This window comes from Barbus barbus (assembly GCF_936440315.1).
Source record: "Barbus barbus genome assembly, chromosome: 35".
Lineage (NCBI taxonomy): Eukaryota > Metazoa > Chordata > Actinopteri > Cypriniformes > Cyprinidae > Barbus > Barbus barbus.
In genome coordinates this window covers 3693534-3712402 of record NC_136763.1, presented here as the reverse complement: position 1 = coordinate 3712402, position 18869 = coordinate 3693534, and the positions used below count along the sequence as shown (strand labels likewise).

The 18869-nt window shown below is 37.1% G+C and overlaps 2 protein-coding genes across 2 annotated transcripts; one reads left to right on the top strand and one right to left on the bottom strand.

The window, feature by feature from the left end:
• Nucleotides 1–422: 422 nt before the first annotated feature.
• LOC306855274 (proton-associated sugar transporter A-like) lies at nucleotides 423–18414 on the top strand (the record flags this gene model as incomplete). The annotated part of the gene is made up of 9 exons (XM_079393840.1): nucleotides 423–846; nucleotides 1349–1441; nucleotides 2063–2287; nucleotides 4144–5024; nucleotides 5873–6026; nucleotides 6760–6936; nucleotides 7020–7225; nucleotides 9083–9308; nucleotides 18338–18414. 9 exons carry the CDS (start codon nucleotides 423–425, stop codon nucleotides 18412–18414), a joined length of 2463 nt encoding a protein of 820 aa, XP_079249966.1.
• Nucleotides 13111–16178, bottom strand: LOC306855273 (uncharacterized protein). Its single transcript, XM_079393839.1, has 5 exons — nucleotides 15765–16178; nucleotides 14610–14702; nucleotides 14223–14292; nucleotides 14055–14137; nucleotides 13111–13976 (listed from the first exon to the last, which is right to left on the bottom strand). Exons 1-5 carry the CDS (start codon nucleotides 15813–15815, stop codon nucleotides 13905–13907), a joined length of 369 nt encoding a protein of 122 aa, XP_079249965.1. The 5' UTR covers nucleotides 15816–16178; the 3' UTR covers nucleotides 13111–13904.
• Nucleotides 18415–18869: the final 455 nt, after the last annotated feature.

The window sequence follows — 18869 nt, the reverse complement described above, 5'->3', positions numbered from 1 at the left end:
AGTTCTCAAGAATAGCAGAGTCCACACCAGCTAAAACAATAAAGGCACAGAGATCGATTTCACAATACAAACATTGACACCCAATAAGAATCAATCCTGCTATCACGAGCTCGGCAGACAAGCGTGTGCTGAGAATAAACAGACAATATCGTCTGCTGGTGTGGACGCTAATATAGTTATCTTTATAGTTATCATTCTTGGTGTGAACGGGGCTTTAACTGGAATGTTAACAAAATGAACATATTTTTGATAGCTGGGTTTGCACTAAGAAAAAAATGGTTCTGTTTACTGAAAATGATTTTTCTAGGGCATCACTGCGGAAACCCTCTTTTGGAAACGTGTAAGAGTGCTTTGTACAGCTGGCACTGTGCTGGAGCAACAAAATACTTTTTACTGTCTTTTTCCCTTTTAGTGTGAGCAGAATGTCATCTCCTGGAATGGGCACCCCGAGCGACCCCCTGTTGTCCAGTCCTGTAGGGGGGAAGTTCGTGACTGCCCAGGAAGGCACCTGGAGACCCACTCTGTCCAAAACGTCCAGTTTCCCATCGTCCACCACACGACACCTCAGTCACAGAGCCAACAACTTCCAGAGGCACCCGAAGCGACGGAAACTGATCAGGCCATCTCCGCCGCCGCCGCCGAACACACCTTGTCCCCTGGAACAGCTCGACCTGAGCGAACTTCCTCCGAGACGCACTTTCCCCGAGCTTCTCTTCAATGGCTGCATTTTGTTTGGGATTGAGTTCAGCTACGCGATGGAAACGGCGTACGTCACGCCTGTGTTACTTCAGATGGGGTTGCCCGACCAGTTCTACAGTCTTGTGTGGTTCATCAGTCCAATTTTAGGTATGAAGATATTCATTAAAAAAAAAAAAAACTGTTTTGAAGAATATCCCAGGTAACAAATTTACATTATTAAAAACAAACAATGTATAGACATGTCCTTTTTTAAAATGATTGTAATGTTATTTAAAGGTTACAAAAAAGTTGTTTTTTTTACAACATTCTGCAAATTTTATTCTCACCCAAGATATAACGTTATTTGAATGTTTATTCGTAATATTCTAAGAATGTTTTCTTTCAAAATTATAAGAACATTCATCAGGTAGTTCTCTTAAGAAGAATGTTCCATTACCGCTACTTTAACGGTAAACATTTTGTCCTAACCTGTATAACTTTTAAAAAACATTCATAAAAGTTGTGAGACTGCTCCCTGTTAGCTGGGATCCTGGACGCTCTATTGAATATGAAAATGTAAAAGTGAATGAGGGCTGTCAAGTTCAAGTTTTTTAAAGCCAACATTTAGCCAGTTAAGTTTTGATGTCTTGTCTTCTTTTACGATTCCCAGGATTCCTACTGCAACCAATTCTTGGGGCATGGAGTGACCGATGTACGTCTCGCTTTGGCCGCAGGAGACCTTTTATTTTTGCCCTGGCAATAGGTAAGAAGTATGAATTTAGTTATAGCAAACTTCACTAACTGATCTCTTTGTTTGCTCTTTAAAGGATTATCTAACTTCCAGAATGAAAATTTCCTCATAATTTCCTCAACCCCATGTGATCCAAGTGTCATGTCTTTCTTTCTTCGGTTGAAAAGCAATTAAGGTTTTTCAGGAAAACATTCCTGGATTTTCCCCCATATAGTGGACTTCAGTGTTGACCAATGGGTTGAAGGTCCAAATTGCAATTTCAGTGCGGCTTCAAAGATCCCAGCCGAGGAATAAGGGTCTTATCTAGCGTAACGATTAGTCATTTTCTAAGAAGAATACATCTTTTAATCTCAAATGCTCATCTTGCACCAGGCCAACCTCACACATTACATAGTCACGTTGGAAAGGTCACACGCGTCGTGATGTAGGCAAAAGTACCGACCCAGTGTTTATAAAGTGAATGTGCAAAGAAAATCAAATGCCCTTTACAAAAAAAAAAAAGCAAAACAATGATGTCGGATGATTTTGAAGTTGGAGGAGAAAACAAGATTCTTTTTAAGAAAAGATAAAAAGGTTTTAAGACTCATTTTTAATTTAAAATACTTTGATGTTGCTCTTCTGGTGTGTTTGCAGGGGCTCTGCTGGGTCTAACGCTAGTGCTGAATGGACGGGACATTGGATCGGCTGTGGCGGACACCACCCTGGATCACAAGTGGGGCATCGTGCTGACGGTGTGCGGCGTGGTTCTGATGGACTTCAGTGCCGACTCAGCGGACAACCCCAGTCATGCATACATGATGGATGTGTGTAGCCCAGAGGACCAGGACCGAGGCCTAAATATACACGCTCTTCTGGCAGGTTAGAGAAAAACTCGGAGATTAATTATGTTTAAATGTTCATTTAAAGGGGTCATCGGATGCAAAATTCACTTTTCAAGTTGTTTGAATATAAATGTGTGTTGGAAGTGTGTGTTCACATCCACCCTATAATGATAAAAATCCACCCAGTGGTTTTTAAAAATCCCTATTTTAAAATCCCCTTTCTCAAATCAGGCTGTTCTGAGAGCCCTGTCAGAATGGCGTAGGTCTGTACAAGCCCCTCCCACTGTAGTTGATTGACAAGGCCGTCTTACCATAGACCCGCCCTGCGTGAGCTGAGAGCTGTCTGCCATTGTGTGGACTCCGGTGCAGGGGAAGACAAGATGTCTCAGATTAAGTGATTAAGGTGTTTTGATGTTGGATGTAATAATGAACATAGCAGTTGTCATTTACTCTCAACATCTGAGCTGCTGAAGACACAGAGGATTAACGTTACTTTCGTTATGGAAATTAATGCGATGATCCCTGATCTGCCTAAATGCGTCTATGTTCGCACGAATCATTCATGATCCAGCTTCATCTACAGAAGAAGTGAGTGCAAGGGTTTTTTATGAATCTTTGCAAATCGCCTTTCCTAATAATGTGCTAGTTTTGCACCTGAAGTTTACAGTCTGCTCGTCACGCCACGGAGGAGAGGGGCGGGGTCAGCAGAGCTCATTAGCATTTAAAGCAACATGGACTAAAAAATGGCTTGATGAAAACAGAGCTGATTTTGACAGGGTAAAGAATGTGTTTTTTACACTATTGAGACATTTTAACCAAAGTATGTTATAGACTTTTCATTAAGACCATAAAGAATCATATCAACTTCCGATGACCCCTTTAAAGCATTCTTTTGTTTTTAAATTAACTGCTCGAGTCGTGGTTTTCACATATAAGGATTTTTTTTTTCTCATAATTCTCAAAATCTAATATATGTTTAATTACATCAGTGTTGTTTTATTAATATTTCTATACCACTATAATATTTATTCATAATTTGAATTATCTTTTATTTTTTTATTTTTATGTTTTCAGTTTTATGTTTTAAGTCTTTTTTTGGCATTTTTGTCGGTTGTACACATCCTTTAAGTTTTTGTTTATTAATTATTTTGGCTAATTTTACTTTTATTTGTTAAAAGTATATTGCTCCCAGACCAATTTAACACATTTAATCATATTTAATTAATTCCCTGAAAATCTGTTATTTTATTATTATTTATAAAATATTATATATTATTATTATTAAATATTATATTATTTTAGTCATTTTGTTTAGTCATCGCTTTCATTAGTTAAAAAAATTAATTAGCTTTAATTTATTTTTATTTAATTTTTCATTTTAGTAATTTTCTTACTTCAACTTAAACTAATCCGTTTTTGATTTTGTCTAATTTGACAATGATTTCAGTGACCTATAAAAGTAAATACTCCTTGATCCATTTAACACATTTTACCAAATCCAAAGGAGTTTTATTTTAGTATTATTTATATATTATAATAGTATTCATGTATTTTGAATTAGCTAGTATTTTTATATTTTCAGTTTTTATTTTTATTTTAGTTTTTAGTTATTTAACTAAACATTTATTTTAGTTTCAGTATTTTTTTTTTTCAGTTTCAGTTTATATTTAATGTAGTTGCCAAGGCAAGTTTTCAAATGTTCTAATATTAATATTTTATCTTATTTCAACGACAAAAGGAAAACAGTTAAATTTTTGTTTACAATATCAAATTTATGCTTTATTTTATGTCAGCTTTATTTCAATGACCAAACCCATTTTTTTTATAGTCTTACATGTAGTTAAGAATAATAACACTGAATCACATTACTGCTGTTTCTTTAATTTAACCCAGGTCTTGGCGGTGGCTTCGGCTACATCGTGGGTGGCATTAACTGGGACAAAACTGAGTTCGGAAGGTCGATGGGTGGCCAGCTGCGGGTCATATACTTGTTCACCAGCATCACCCTCGCTGCCACCACGGCCATGACCCTCACCAGTATCCCAGAGCGACCTCTACCCCAGTCCCAGCATCAAACCAGGAGCACCTGCAGCCTCAAGAGCCCCAATCTTCCTCTGCCGCCCTCCCCACCTCCTCCTCCTGGAGCCGCTGCGGACCAGGATGACGAGGACGAGGACGAAGCCCTTTATAACAGCCAGTTCGCCAATTGCTGCTACCAGGATCCACTGGGCCGCTCGAGTAGCGCCAACGCACGTCTCTACGCAGGCCTCACCAGCCCCATTTCCCCTCTGAGTCCTCTGACGCCCAAATACGGCAGCTTCATCAGTCGGGATAACTCGCTCACAGGCATTAATGAGTTTGCTTCCTCCTTAGGCACCTCCTACATAGACAGAGTATTAATCGAATGCTACACTGGACAGCAGACTCCATTAGAACCCGAGGTAGTGGCTCCGCCTCTTCCTCCTGGGGACACGCCCCCTCCTCCTCAAAGTCAAATGCCTGCCGCAAATGAAGTTGCACAGCAAACCAAACTCTCGCAGCCTAACGGAGAGCTGTTGGCGACTGAAGCGCTGCAAGTTAATGAGCAAAAGCAAGCCATTGACCCTGCTGACCAGCCTAATGAGGGCCAACAGGCTGCGTCAGGGTCACAGCGAGGCAGTACCTCAGGGATACTGAAGCGCCCCCAGAGTCTGGCCTTAATGGAGGACCCGCTGATTGCTCCGAGCGGAGGTTTGGACAACGGTCGTAGACGCACTGTCACCTTCAGTCAACAGGTCAGTTTGTCTATCTGCATAAATACATTTTTACCTTATTTAAACTAATTGCCTATTTACATGCTCCTTATAATATATTTAAAGAATCATATCAACTTGTGGAAAACAGGCATCCGATGACCCCTTTAAAGCATTCTTTTGTTGTTAAATTAACTGCTTGAGTCGTGGTTTTCACATAAAATCACATTTTTTCTCATAATTCTCAAAATCTAATATATGTTTAATCACATCAGTGTTGTTTTAGTAATACTTCTATACCACTATAATATTTATTCATAATTTGAATCAGCTTTTATTTTTATATTTTCAGTTTAACTTTAGTTTCAGTTTTAGTCATTTTGTTATGTGTCTCGATCACTTTGATTATTTTTAATGTCTATTTAGCTTTCATTTATTGAAGTTTTAGCTTGAATGATTTGAGTAGTTCTTAAACATTTTTATTTCGGTTAATTTCAAAATGTTTATTATTTTTGTTTCTTAATTATTCTGACTTTTTGATCATATTTAAATACATTTACTTAATTTCCTTATTTTTATATTTGTATATTGTAATATTACTCATATTTTGAATTAGCTATTATTTGTACATTTTCAGTTTTTACTTTAACTTTAGTTTCAGTAATTATGTTGTAATGTGCTTTTCTTATTTTCATTCATTTTTGTTTTTTATATTTCTGTATAGTTTTATTTTCTGTCAGTTTAAAGTGATTTTAGTACTTCAACTTTAATTTATTTCACTTAGTTGTCCAGACAATGCTTCTCATTTTGGTTTATTTTGAGTGTACTCGTGCATTTGTACGTATACAACTTGCCATTGCTCTTTAGTATGTTTTTGCTCTTTTCCCAAGGTGGCAAATATACTGCTGAATGGCATGCGTTATGAGAGTGACCTCAGTGGCACCCATGAAACAGCAGACTCTCAAATGTCAATAAAGCTGCTTTGTACCGCCATTTACAGGATGCCTCCATGTTTACGAAGCCTGTGCACCAACCATTTCCTGGGTAATATAGGTTTTGAATTTCATTTGGCATATACAAGAAGTCTGAGGCTCATATCTGTTGTTTTAGTAATAACACAGACATTTCACATAGGCTTCAAATACAGGTTTTGATAACAGAATTAGAGACCTACAGCAGATCAAATTTCTTAACTACAATATGCTTGCATTAGCTAACAATGCATCACCAGCCCAAACAGGATTTGCTGATGTTTTTTGCCATTGCTCATTAAAACTAAAAATATTTAAATGCTTTTCGAAATAAATTCAAGTTAACTGAAAGAATGCTGAAATAAAACAAAATGTAAATATTATATAAAAAAGCTTATAAATTAATGAACGTGAAAATTAAAGAACTAACTGAAATCAAATTGAGGTAAGTTGAAGTACTAAAGTTACTAAAACAGAAATAATTTTTTATTTTTTTTTTATAAATTAAAATGTTTTTTTTATAATAATAACAAAAATAAAATAAAAAAATAAATAAAAGCTGAATTAAAAATATTAATAAATAGTAATATATAAATAATGCTAAGGTGAAACCAATTTTTGTGAACAAATTTAAATGTGTTAAATGGATCTAAACTAAAACATAGTTAAATTAACCAAAATAATTAATTAAAAAACCCTCAACTTTATAAATCGTGAGCATGGGGTTCGGCTAATATAAAATGATTTTTAAAAAAGTTTTTATGTCCAAATCTTTGATCTTCCATCACAAATGTTGATTGACACAGGTTGGTTATCGTTCGAGGGGATGCTGCTCTTCTACACGGACTTTATGGGGGAGGTTGTGTTTGGTGGCGACCCGAAGGCCCACCACGATTCAGAGGAGTACAAGCGCTACAACTCAGGCATCACCATGGGCTGCTGGGGGATGTGCATCTATGCATTTAGTGCTGCTTTTTATTCAGGTTAGTGAAAGCGTGACCAATTCGAGCATACACAAAGATTATTTCGTATTCACATGACTTTCTTGAATCTTCTCCTCTTGCAGCCATTCTTGAGAAGCTGGAGGAGCGGTTCTCATTGCGTTCTCTGTATTTTTTCGCCTATCTGGCCTTTGGTTTGGGCACAGGGCTGGCCACTCTCTCCACCAACCTGTACGTGGTGCTGTCTCTCTGCGTCACCTACGGCGTTCTCTTCTCTTCTCTCTGTACGCTGCCTTACTCTCTGCTCTGTGAATACTACCAGAGCCCGCAGGTGAGAACACAAACTAAATAAATCATGTTTATGTGAACGCACGCATAATGGAAGTCTATGGGGCACGGTATCAGTAGAAACATTAATACACTCACTATTTCAAAAGAATCCAAATGAAACATTATTTGTGAAAAGGGAATATTTTCAGAACGTTCCGGGAAGGTTCTCTGAAAGTTCTAAACAAATGTTATATTAGTAACGTTATATAAATGTTATATGGTTTTTAATAATCCTCCCAAAATGTTAGCACAGAACCATATTTAACATTTTATTTTCGTGGAACATATTAGCTGAACCTTCAACTAACATGTTTTAAATGCAACTTGTTTCAAAAGAAGCATTCAAATTGATAAAATAGAAAGTTTGCATAGCCAAACATAAAAAAACCCCCTAAAAAACAAGTTTTGAATGTGAAAAGAGAATATTTTTTTATAACTTAATGGGAACAAATGAATGTTAGCGAAATGTTCTTGTAACATATTTTTGTTTGCTGAGATCATGAGACTAGTAACAAAATAGCTAACCTTATTTGTGCAAAATTATATAGATTTTTAAAATTCCTTCCACAACTATAGTGAACTTTTACACAATACACAGAAATACAGATAATATAAGGATGCATATATAAGCTGAAAATATAAGGATATATACAGTATATGCAATAGTGTTGGCAACACATAAAACAAAGTTTTTATACAAATATAGTAATTGTATGTTATAATTAATAAAAAGATAAGTGTCTCATTTCTTTTTTAAAAAACCCCTCTGTAATAGTTTGCTTCATAGGCTTCCACTGTAAGTGCAAAACAATAAAGTAAGGAATAATTAATAATTAATTATTTTTTTGGCTGCAATTAAATCTAAAACTAATTATATATATATATATTAGTGCTGTCAAATGATTAATTGCAATTAATCGCTTCCAAAATAAAAGTTTTTGTTTACATAATATATGTGTGTGTGTCTACTGTGTATATTTATGATGTATATATAAATACACACACACACATACAGTATATATTTAAAAAATCTTTACATTTATATATTTATATTCTTATATTTTTTAATATATATAAATATATTTAATATATAAACATACATGCATGTGTTTGTATTTATATATGCATCATAAATATACACAGTAGACACACACACATATATTATGTAAACAAAAACTTTTATTTTGGAAGCGATTAATCACGATTAATTATTTGACAGCGGTAATAGACACACACACACATATATATATATATATATATATATATATATATATATACATATACACAAAGCTGAAATAGAATAAAAAATATATAAATATTAAATGAAAAATGTTAACTTAAATGAAAATTAGAAATGTTACCTTGGCAACTAACTAAATAAGCTGAAAGCACTAAAATGACTAAAATAAAAATAAAGCTAAATAGAAATATAAGAAAAAAACTGGCAAAAACAAAATTACAGAAACTAAAAAATAAAATGAAAACTAAACAGTGTGGCTGAATTTTTGATTGATCTCAGTTAGGTGACAATAGCTCACTGGCATGTCCTGGCTGATCTAAATGGCCTAAAACACCTGGGTTTGGCTTTGCTTTTCTATTGACGGTCCTTATACAGTATATGTATGTGTACTTGCAGTGTTTTCTATTCCCACCATTCATCACACCGCCTCGCACGCAACGATTGGTCGATTACGTGCATTGCCTGCATGCTATTGGTCAAACTACTCTCCATTCATTATTTCAAGTATGAAAACAATAGGAATATTTTTTAGGCAATTTAAAATTTTGCCCAGGACATATCTGTGGGAAAGAGGACGTACTGTCACCCTTTGTCAATGTCCACATGTTGTTCCTGCAGTTCTGCGGCTCATCGGAGGACGGGACCAGGCGTGGTATGGGGGTGGACATCTCCCTGCTCAGCTGTCAGTACTTCCTGGCACAGATCCTGGTTTCGGTGGCGATGGGCCCTCTGACATCGCTGGTGGGTGGGGCCCAGGGCGTGATGTACTTTTCGAGTCTGATGTCATTTGTGGGGTGCCTGTACTCCTCACTGTGTGTGGTGTACCATCTGCCACCACCCGAGGGTGAGCCTCCCCAGAGTGAGACGCAGCCACTGCTGGTGCACATTTAGACCTGATCTCTCACACACCGGGTCCAAAATTAACACTCCAGAAGCAGCAGACAGGTAACCTTCCTGGATTGCAACATGAATTAAATCCTAATGCAAAATGATAAAGCTCTTTGACATCTGGGAATCAAAGAAAATAAATCCAAACAGTCTAATGAATATTATTAATGCATCTTCAAACAACTTTTTCTCTAGTGGAAAACTTCCATCAGATGTTTATATGAAACCTTTTTTTTTTTGTAATTTACAGAACTTCAGTGCACTATGTCTGGACAAATTTGACCCCCAGTTTTTTTTTGAGGAGCAGAATCATGTTTTTGTAACAGATTTTGTAGGATACAGATATATACGAAACTTAAACAGTCCAATAATTTCAAAAGTACAACAAATATACATACATTGGGGCCAATAAGTCTGGGACTAGATTAAAATCAGATTGATTTCACATAAAAAATAAATAAAAAAAAACAGAAAGATTTCTTAAGGTAAAAATACATTTAGCAGATAAAGGAGAATACATTTAGATTCTTGTGTATATGTGAAGAATTTATTTGCAAAAACAGATAACTGTTTTGTGTGTGTTGGTTAGCTGTATTTTTTACTTATTTTTTAACCTAATCAAAATTACAGTTTGATTGAGATTAATTGGAATGCACAATGAAAAAACATTTATGAAAAACAGTTCTGTTTTTGCAAATGAACTCTTCACACACACACACACACACACACACACACACACACACACACACGTTGGTTTTTGTGGTTCATGGGGACTCTCCATAGGCGTAATGGTTTTTATACTGAACAAACTGTGTGTGCTATTGCCCTACACCAACCCTACACCTAAACTTATGTTTTTTAAGCCTTTTGAATTACGGGGACATAGGCAGTGTCCTCATAAACCACCTTCATATTGTAATACCTCTGTCATACCCATGTCATTATACAAATTTGTGTCCACATAAACCACATAAACATGCGCTCACACACACACACAGAGACACACACTGTATATATATATATATATATATATATATATAACTTTGTTTATTTTTATGTTAAAAATAGATTTTTTAATGCAAAAATAAAACATTAAAGGCTATATATATATATTATTATTACAAATAAATTAAATATAGAAGAAATACATAAACATATTTGTTTTAGAGGTAATTGTATTACAGTAAATTAGGCAGAACATATTTGCATACATATAAAACTTTATTTTTATGTAAAAACAATTCTGACACACATATATAAGTTATATATATATATATTGCTACACAAGTAAAATGTTGAAAAAACATTTCACATTCTACACTATTTTTAGGTGTAAATAAATGACATAATTGTATTACAGTAATTTGTCAGCTTCATAACAGGCAAAGTACACAAACGTAATACTTTTTGTCATTTGTAATCATTTTTGATGGTTTCAATTAAACAAGGTACAAAATAATAGTGACTTCTGGACCCCTGTGTATACTAAATTTACCAGCTGTTGTCAGACATGGTAAAAGTTAATTTTGGACCCCACACACACAACAAACAGCTCAGACTCCTGCGCTTGCTTCAGATACACCTTCCTCACCTTACACCACACGTGTGCAGTACTGGAGATGTGAGAGAGGGTAAAAGAGCTGCGATTTTGACTATGCATCTCACTCAGATTTCTAATGTAAGCATGCTGCAACAGCGACTGCATGACGGCAGGCTTGTGTAGTGTGTGTGTGTGTGTGTGTGAGAGAAAGCGTGTTTGTGTATGTAATGCCTGACTACTTTCATCTGGCTTGTACATAATGTGAAATGTTTAGGGGTTTTTTACTGTCGATTCCTCAAAGCCAAAACTGTTTATAGCTCCCTGAACTCTCTTTATGTGGTTTCTGTTCAGCTAATTGTTAAAGTTCATTGCTTTTAATAAACGTAAAACCCCTCTCACATATCCAAAGCAAATGTATGCTGTCGAAAAGTCAATGAACTGTTTGAAGATGTCACCTGTCGCTTTGTTTGCATGTAAAGCCGCATTGATGCCTTACTGTAGGCCTCTGTTTCAAACTGTACCACAGTAAAACAGAGAACGTGTGTGTGTCTATTAGTTATTCGGTTTGCATATTGCATTTTTATCATCTTTTGAATACTAGCTAGCTACACATCCTTAAGAGTACCAATATTTAGTGCTGTCAAATGATTAATTGCGATTAATCGCATCCAAAATAAAAGTGAGCCCTGTCATGGAACGCACACTCTCATGCCTGCTTCCCTGTGGTCTGCCGTGATCGTTGTAATGACAGTCGTTCTTGTCATTATCAGGCAGAGCGGACGTTGAGGCTGGGGTGTGAGTGATCGCTATATGGAAACAGGCCCCGTGCGGAAGAACGAGCCGAATGTATTGTTCGGTGACTCCAACAAATCTGGACAAGCGATATGGACTCTCCACCAGAGCGCTCACAATTGCACGCTTGTATTGCTAAGCATCTTTTTTGTTATGTTTGTTTCGCTTTGCAATACATGCAGCACATCAAACCTTTAAAAACTCCAGGTAGCAAGCCATTCAAGAACTGGTTGAGAGCAAATTCATAATCCCATTCTTTTCCTCAGTCATGTGTAATCTACACGAGCATGTACAGATATCTTCCACTGATGTAAGTACTGATGTAAGTTGCATTGTACAGGTTAATGCTCTGAGAATTAAACAGTTGTCACACGACGAAGGTTTTCTGCTGCAGGTGTCGTTCGTACAAAAGAAGACTGGTGTAGTTTTTAGTAAATACATGATCAGAGTGTGGAACGTTTAACCAGCAGGGGGCGCATTAGGGCCTCAAACTGAACCTTTTAAAGGAGTAGTTCACCCAGAAATGAAAATTTGATACAAATTTTACTCAGGCCATCCAAGATATAGTTGAGTTTGTTTCTTCATCAGAACAGATTTGGAGAAGTGTAGCATTACATCACTTGCTCACTAATGAATCCTCTGCAGTGAATGGGTGCCGTCAGATTGAGAGACTAAACATCTGATAATAACGCCTTAATAATCCACACCGCTCCAGTCCATCAGTTAACACCTTGTGAAACCAAAAGATGCATATTTATAAGAAACAAATCCATCATTAAGGCGTTTTAACTTCCAAGCCCATAATCCAAATAACACTTCCTCCAAAAAAAAAAAAAAAAGTGCTCCCCTGTTGGCTTCTCAAATCAAAATTCACTAAACATATTTGAACTATTTGGCTTGTAAACAGTGCTTGATCTGTGTATATTTCCCTCCTGATTCAGAAGATATGACTTTTCACTGGAGAATGAAATATAGAATGTTTTGCCGGAAGCAACGGTTTGAAGTTTAAGATGTCTTTATTTATTTCTCATAAATGACATAAATTGATGGCCTGGAATCATGTGGATTGTGTTTTTATCAGCTGTTTGGTCTCTCATTCTGACGGCACCCATTCACTGCAGAGGATGCATTGGTGAACACGTGCTGGAATGCTGCATTTCTCCAAATCTGTTCCCATGAAGAAACAAATCAACATCTCGGATGGCCTGAGGGTGAGTAAAACTTTTAGCAACTTTCCAATTTTGGGCAAACTATTCCTTTACCCTTTTTTGCAAGAAGGTACTTTTACTTTTTGAGCTTCAGTTAAGGTCAGTCCTCTTGCACATACTTGGTGCATGTCCAATCTTGTTTCAAACGGCTTTAAAAAAAAAAAATTAAGTTTTGCAACCCCCAACACAACGTTAAGAAAAGACCCAAGAGGCACTGGTTTTAAAAAGACAACTTTTTTTTTTATAATCCTGAACCAAACTATACAAAGCAGTGGTCAAAAAGCAACCAAAACACAAAAAAAAAAAAGTTCAGCTTGAAGGACTGAAAGAACACCAGTACCAGCATACAGTTCTGTTATAGATTGTTTTTTTTTTTTTTCATCCTGCACTTCCCATATAAAACACAATGATAAAACAACCCCCCCTAAAACTGTACATAAGGATAGAAAGATACAATCCTTTTAAATGCATATGGAACAAAAGACCTTCAAGATTTAAAAAGGGGTTAATTAACATGTTAAGAGGGCAGGCGATGTGTTGACTAAGGAATCCCTCTCATTTATATGAGCCATCTGTTATGTTAACTGATCTGCCAAAGCGAGGGATTAACTTCTAGCAGCACAACCAGGTTAAACATTGTCTATTAGCCCCTACTTAAAACTCATCTTTGGTCTTTAGTGGATCAGAAAAATGTCACCCATGAAAATGACAGAACTTTAGGCTTTCAGTTGCTTGTGTGTACATCCGCTGGTCAAATAACAGAGTAGAATGTGTGCTTGTTAAAGTTTGCTCAAATAAACATTGTTTCTTTTACTACAGGGTTCTAATGTTGGTCCTATACCAATAAATAAGGTCTTACAAAAGGGGACAGGGTCATGATGTTATGGGCCTCAGTGCAATAAAAACGATCTTGTAGCGGCGAAAAGAAGGTCTGTGAAATATACAGGAAAGCACAAACTCTACTAGGTCAAACTGACCATACAGACAGAGCTACTGAAGGGCGGTGAGAGCTTTAGGCTTTGACCTCAGCCTCTGTGGAGTCGCCGTTCTCTTCTGTCTTCTGTTTCTTTGTTTCGACTGCCTCCTGAAAGCAGACGAGCCAAGATTAGATGAGGTAAAGATGACGGAAATGTTGTGAAATGCATCTGAAAGCCAAACCCACCTCCTCCTCAGCTGGACGTTTCACGGGTTGCCCGTCTGCTTCTTCTTCAGCACCGTTCTCCTCCTCCTCCTCCGCTTCTCCTGCTGTTAAAAGCCAAACGGATGTGTCAATAACCGGTTTCTGTACTAGTAACTTATGCAATGATGACACGTGCAAAGTCAAACTCACCCTCGTCATCATCATCCCCACCCTCTTCGTCCTCATGGGCTTCCTCTTCCTTGTGTGAAGCACCGTTAGTCTAAAGCAGAGAAAGCACCATGAGTGAAACCGATACCAAATCTGTTATATCACCAGATGATTAGGGGATTTACGAGTAAAGTCAGTGATTAAGCATCATTACGATCATTTTCAAAGTTTTCGGGAAGGTCAGTTATGTGAAAGCCATGTGCACAGCCTCGAAGCTGTCTTATAAGATGCATCTGTGTCAGTCAGTTCGAACCCTAAACAAAGAGCAGCACGATGAAAGAGGGGGAGGGGGCCCTCCAACACCTGCGCGGCGAGCGGGTACTCGGGGACAAAAGCCACAAGGCCTGCTGGGAAATACTCAACGCTTACTGTTCCATTTCCATTGGCAGGTGCGTCTTCGCTGCCGTTTTCCTTTGCAGCCTCCGCTGCCTCCTCAACCACCTCCTTCTTCTCTTTCAAGTCCTGAAATGAAGCAGACGTTTATCGGTTAATAAATAAACCCCCTCCAACTACATAAACAACGCAGCGTGAGAGTATCTCACAGGTAGTAAAGGGGAAAGTTTGTTTCCTTGAGTTTCTTCCCCACCCACGCACACAGATGAGCCACAGACCACACACCAGCTGCCTTTTAAAATACATTAAATGACAAACCAACACGAAAACCACCTCAGGTTTCGCCTTTAAACACACTTTTAGAAACTATGCCATCATTTTAGGTTTTTCATAAATTTTTTGTAAATGTTAATCGCAATTTAGTGTACTAATATGTCAGAAAAGGTTGCATGTTTAATAGGAACTGCTGTTTATAAAGGGGAAAAAATGAAATCCAATTTTTTTTCTAATGTTTTCTCTGAAATCTGCACCACAATAGATCTATTATAGACAATCAATTCGTGAATTAACTCTATTGTTCCGACACACATGCCGAGGTCACTTAAGGTCATTTCGCAGCCGTCTTGCCCCTTTTATTCCCCTGTTGGATACGTGTACGCGCATGCGCGCTCACGCGCTGGGCTGGAAACAAAAGGAGGCAGAGCGCGCGCCAAGACAACGTGCTCGAGAGACTGGCGCGAACGACGCGGCGGCGATATTCCCGCCTATTCGAGCGGCAGGGATCAAGAGCCTTGACTTCACACACACACACACACACACACACTCTCAAAGAAAGAAAGAAAGAATAGTGTGGCAGATGGTTCACTAATTTACTTTATTTAACGTTAACAGGACATGATTACATTGGGAATATAATGTCGAATACAGTACTCAAAGAGGTTTTTATGACGTATTCTTGAATGGAACGCGCGTAACGGTTGTTTATTCAGTCACTAATTTAAACACGATTCGGCGCGAACTGTGAATTAACGGAAAAAAGATGCTGATGTTCGAAGAATACTATTTTAACATTTTCCCGTTAAGAATAACATTCATCGCTGATAAAACCTCTCACTGACTGGTCGCTTTTTCTCTATTTAATTACCAGGTAGGTCTAATTTCTTCAAATGCAATATTTTCAAGCAAACTAACCTTTGCGGTGATCTCCGGGGCGGTGGTCGTATCAGCAGCGGTATCAGCCATGATGCTTTATAGAGATGTTTCACAGAGAAGCGGTGGAGTGAGGTAGGACGCGGGAGGAAGAGTGAATCAAAACTGACTGAACCTGAGAACTGAAAGCACGTCGAGAGCAGCGCCAACCTCACTGACATCTGATTGGACAGGAGCGTGGCCACGTAAATCCGCTCTTCGATGTGATTGGAGAAGCCGCTGTCAATTATATTATGAAGCCCCGCCCCACGTGTCTTGTTTTATTGGTGGAATATTTAATTTTATCTTTCGCCCGGTCTTTTAAAAATGCTCTTATGAGTATCCAAAAGATCAGGATGAATTTAAGCTATTCTGGTGACTTAAATATAAATTCCTGACAACATTTTAGTTTGTTTTTTGTTTAGTGTGTGTAAATTTGAAGAGATTGCTAATTGAGTGTTTTTTTTAGCAATAATATGAAGAATATGTACATTTATTAATTTATTTTTCTTTCCCTTTTGAGGAAGAAGTGGTATATTTGTGTGTTTTATTTGGTTTTGGATGCATTTATTTCACAAGCTTCTCTGGGGGCTTTGTTTTCATTAGCATGTTGCATTCAGAGGCCATTGTGAGACGCACCAGGCCGCTGTTTCATTCATAATGAGAAGTCACACGGAGATGCTAACATGACTATTCTACACCATCAAACATCTCAGATAACCAACTGATTTATGGCTTGAAAGATAAGCCATATGGTCAACATGAAGACTAGCCTACCTGTTGCACAAGGGGTCAAAACCTCCCTCACATCTGTAATTCCTCAAAAGAAGTAAGTACACTAGTATACTAAACTATAAATGAAGTAACCAAAAGATATTCTCAGTCAGAAATGTCCATAGAGGTGGAACTTTCCTCAGGATTTTCCTTTGAGCACACTGAGATAAAGACTCCCCTCCCCATCTGAATCCCATCAGATCTGCCATACAGTGGTAACAAAGCCCACTTGGTGGTCACAGATGGTGTGGGCCTATGCTGTGCTCTGTGAGGGGTCAGCATGTAGTCTTTGTTTTATCAGATGGAGTACGCAGTACTAGGCCATTGATTTAAACCTCAGCTTTGACTCCCATGAGAAGCTGAAAACAGTGATTTGGAAACTAAAGCTTTATTCAGACTAGTTTTTCTTAAGGAGCTGAGGTGTACTTTTTTCACAACTTGGGTACAAACAATTTTGACACAACATGCATACTACTTTTCAGGTGTAGCTACTCTGATGAAGTCTAGAGAGGAATATAATATATATATATTTTGAAATTTGGCTAATTTTCTTGCTGTGCAAATCTTGTGAATGCATGCCTGGTTCGCTTTTATTTTAGATTAGGCATTCTGGGTAAAATAATAGTTTGTGGTTCATCCCATACTATTAAAAATAAAGGTTACAAAATGGAGAGGCTTTTAAAAATAAATGTTCTTTATTTGCCTTTCCATTGCACATAAGACTATTAAAATGTTCTTCACACTAAGAAAAAATGGTTCTTATCAGTTTAATTTTAATAAAAGATTCTTTAAGGAAACAAAAGTGGTTCTTATATGGCATCAGTGCAAAAATCTCCTTTTAGAACGTTTATTTTTAAGAACCTTTCAGTAAACAGTCCTTAAAAGAACCATGTTTTTCCTTCTGTAAACATTTTTATAATGAATAGAACCTTTTCTCACTATATAGAACCGGTTGTGCAACAGAAAGAGTCTTTAAAGGTTCTTCATTGAACCATAGATGCCAATAAAAACTTTTATATTTTAAGAGATCATCCAATGTAAAAAGAAAATGTAATAATTAAAATATCAGTGATTAAAAAAGAAAAAAAAAATGCACGGATTTTCAAAAACCCTCCCTGTTTACCATTGGTCAGAAAAACAGATGCTCCACACTCATTGGTTGAGCAGATGTTGATGCTGAAGCAAAGCAATGTTTGAAACCACCACATTTTTAACAAGTAGAAATAAACATGCAAATTCTAAAAAAATAATAAGCGCAGATCATAATCCCATCTGCATCAGTACAAGAAATAACATTAACAGCGGTGCCACTCAAAACATTTATCCCGTCAAAACAGTGCTTAAGAAGGAAAACACAAGTCTTTAGATTGAAGGGTGGATGTAATTAGTCCCTAAAATGAAAGTGTTATATGCATTCTTAATCTGAGGAGGCTTTAAGAGCTTGTGTTTGGATTGGTTTGGAGTTTGTCAGAGTGGGTGGAGACACATCAGATTGACAGAAAATGTATTCAATCTCATGAAGCCCTTGTGTGAGTTTGGACCTAAACTCAGTGGAACACATGCACATAGAGGCTCTTTCATTGGGGAAATGAAGACCATATGTAGCAAACACCGAAACAGCCGTCTGCTGCTGGAAGCCCACAATGTGTCTGCCGTACAAATCCAGACAAGTAACAGACGTTTTTTTTTTAAGAAAACACTTCTTGTCCAAGCATTACTCATTCCCTGCAACTGGAAAATGGAAGCAGTCGTAGAGGAGAGAATCTATGTTAGGTCATTTCCTGTAGTGTTTTTCCTTCTAGACCCACAGCCTGCCCACAAGCTAGATTTGTTTCTATGGATACTGGAACAATTCCAACCATTGCCTGCTGGTTTTTAGTGCACTCTTTGATGAAGGAAAGCCTCGGAATAACCAGAGATGGGAAGAAGAAGAATAGAGCCCATACGTTCCTGCAATCCTCACATCTTCTTTCATGCAGTACGACTTACTCTTTCTTTCTTTCTTTCCTGGGATATCAAAAGGTTACACCGTTTTTTTTTCGAAGTTTAAATAATGATTATGTGATAATAATTTCTACACACCATATTTTCAGTGCAACTGCAAATAAAGATCTGAGATGAAATCAAAATCGACATATTTTACTTTATTAAAGAGACAGTTAACCCAAAATAAAAATTTTGTCATAATTTACTCACCCTTTTTCCAAACCTTCGGTGTTTCTTTATTCTGTCGAACACAAAAGAAGATATTTTGAAAAATGTGGGTAACCAAAAAGTTGACGGTAGCTATTGACTTTCATATTATGGAAAAAAAATACTATGGAAGTCAGATGC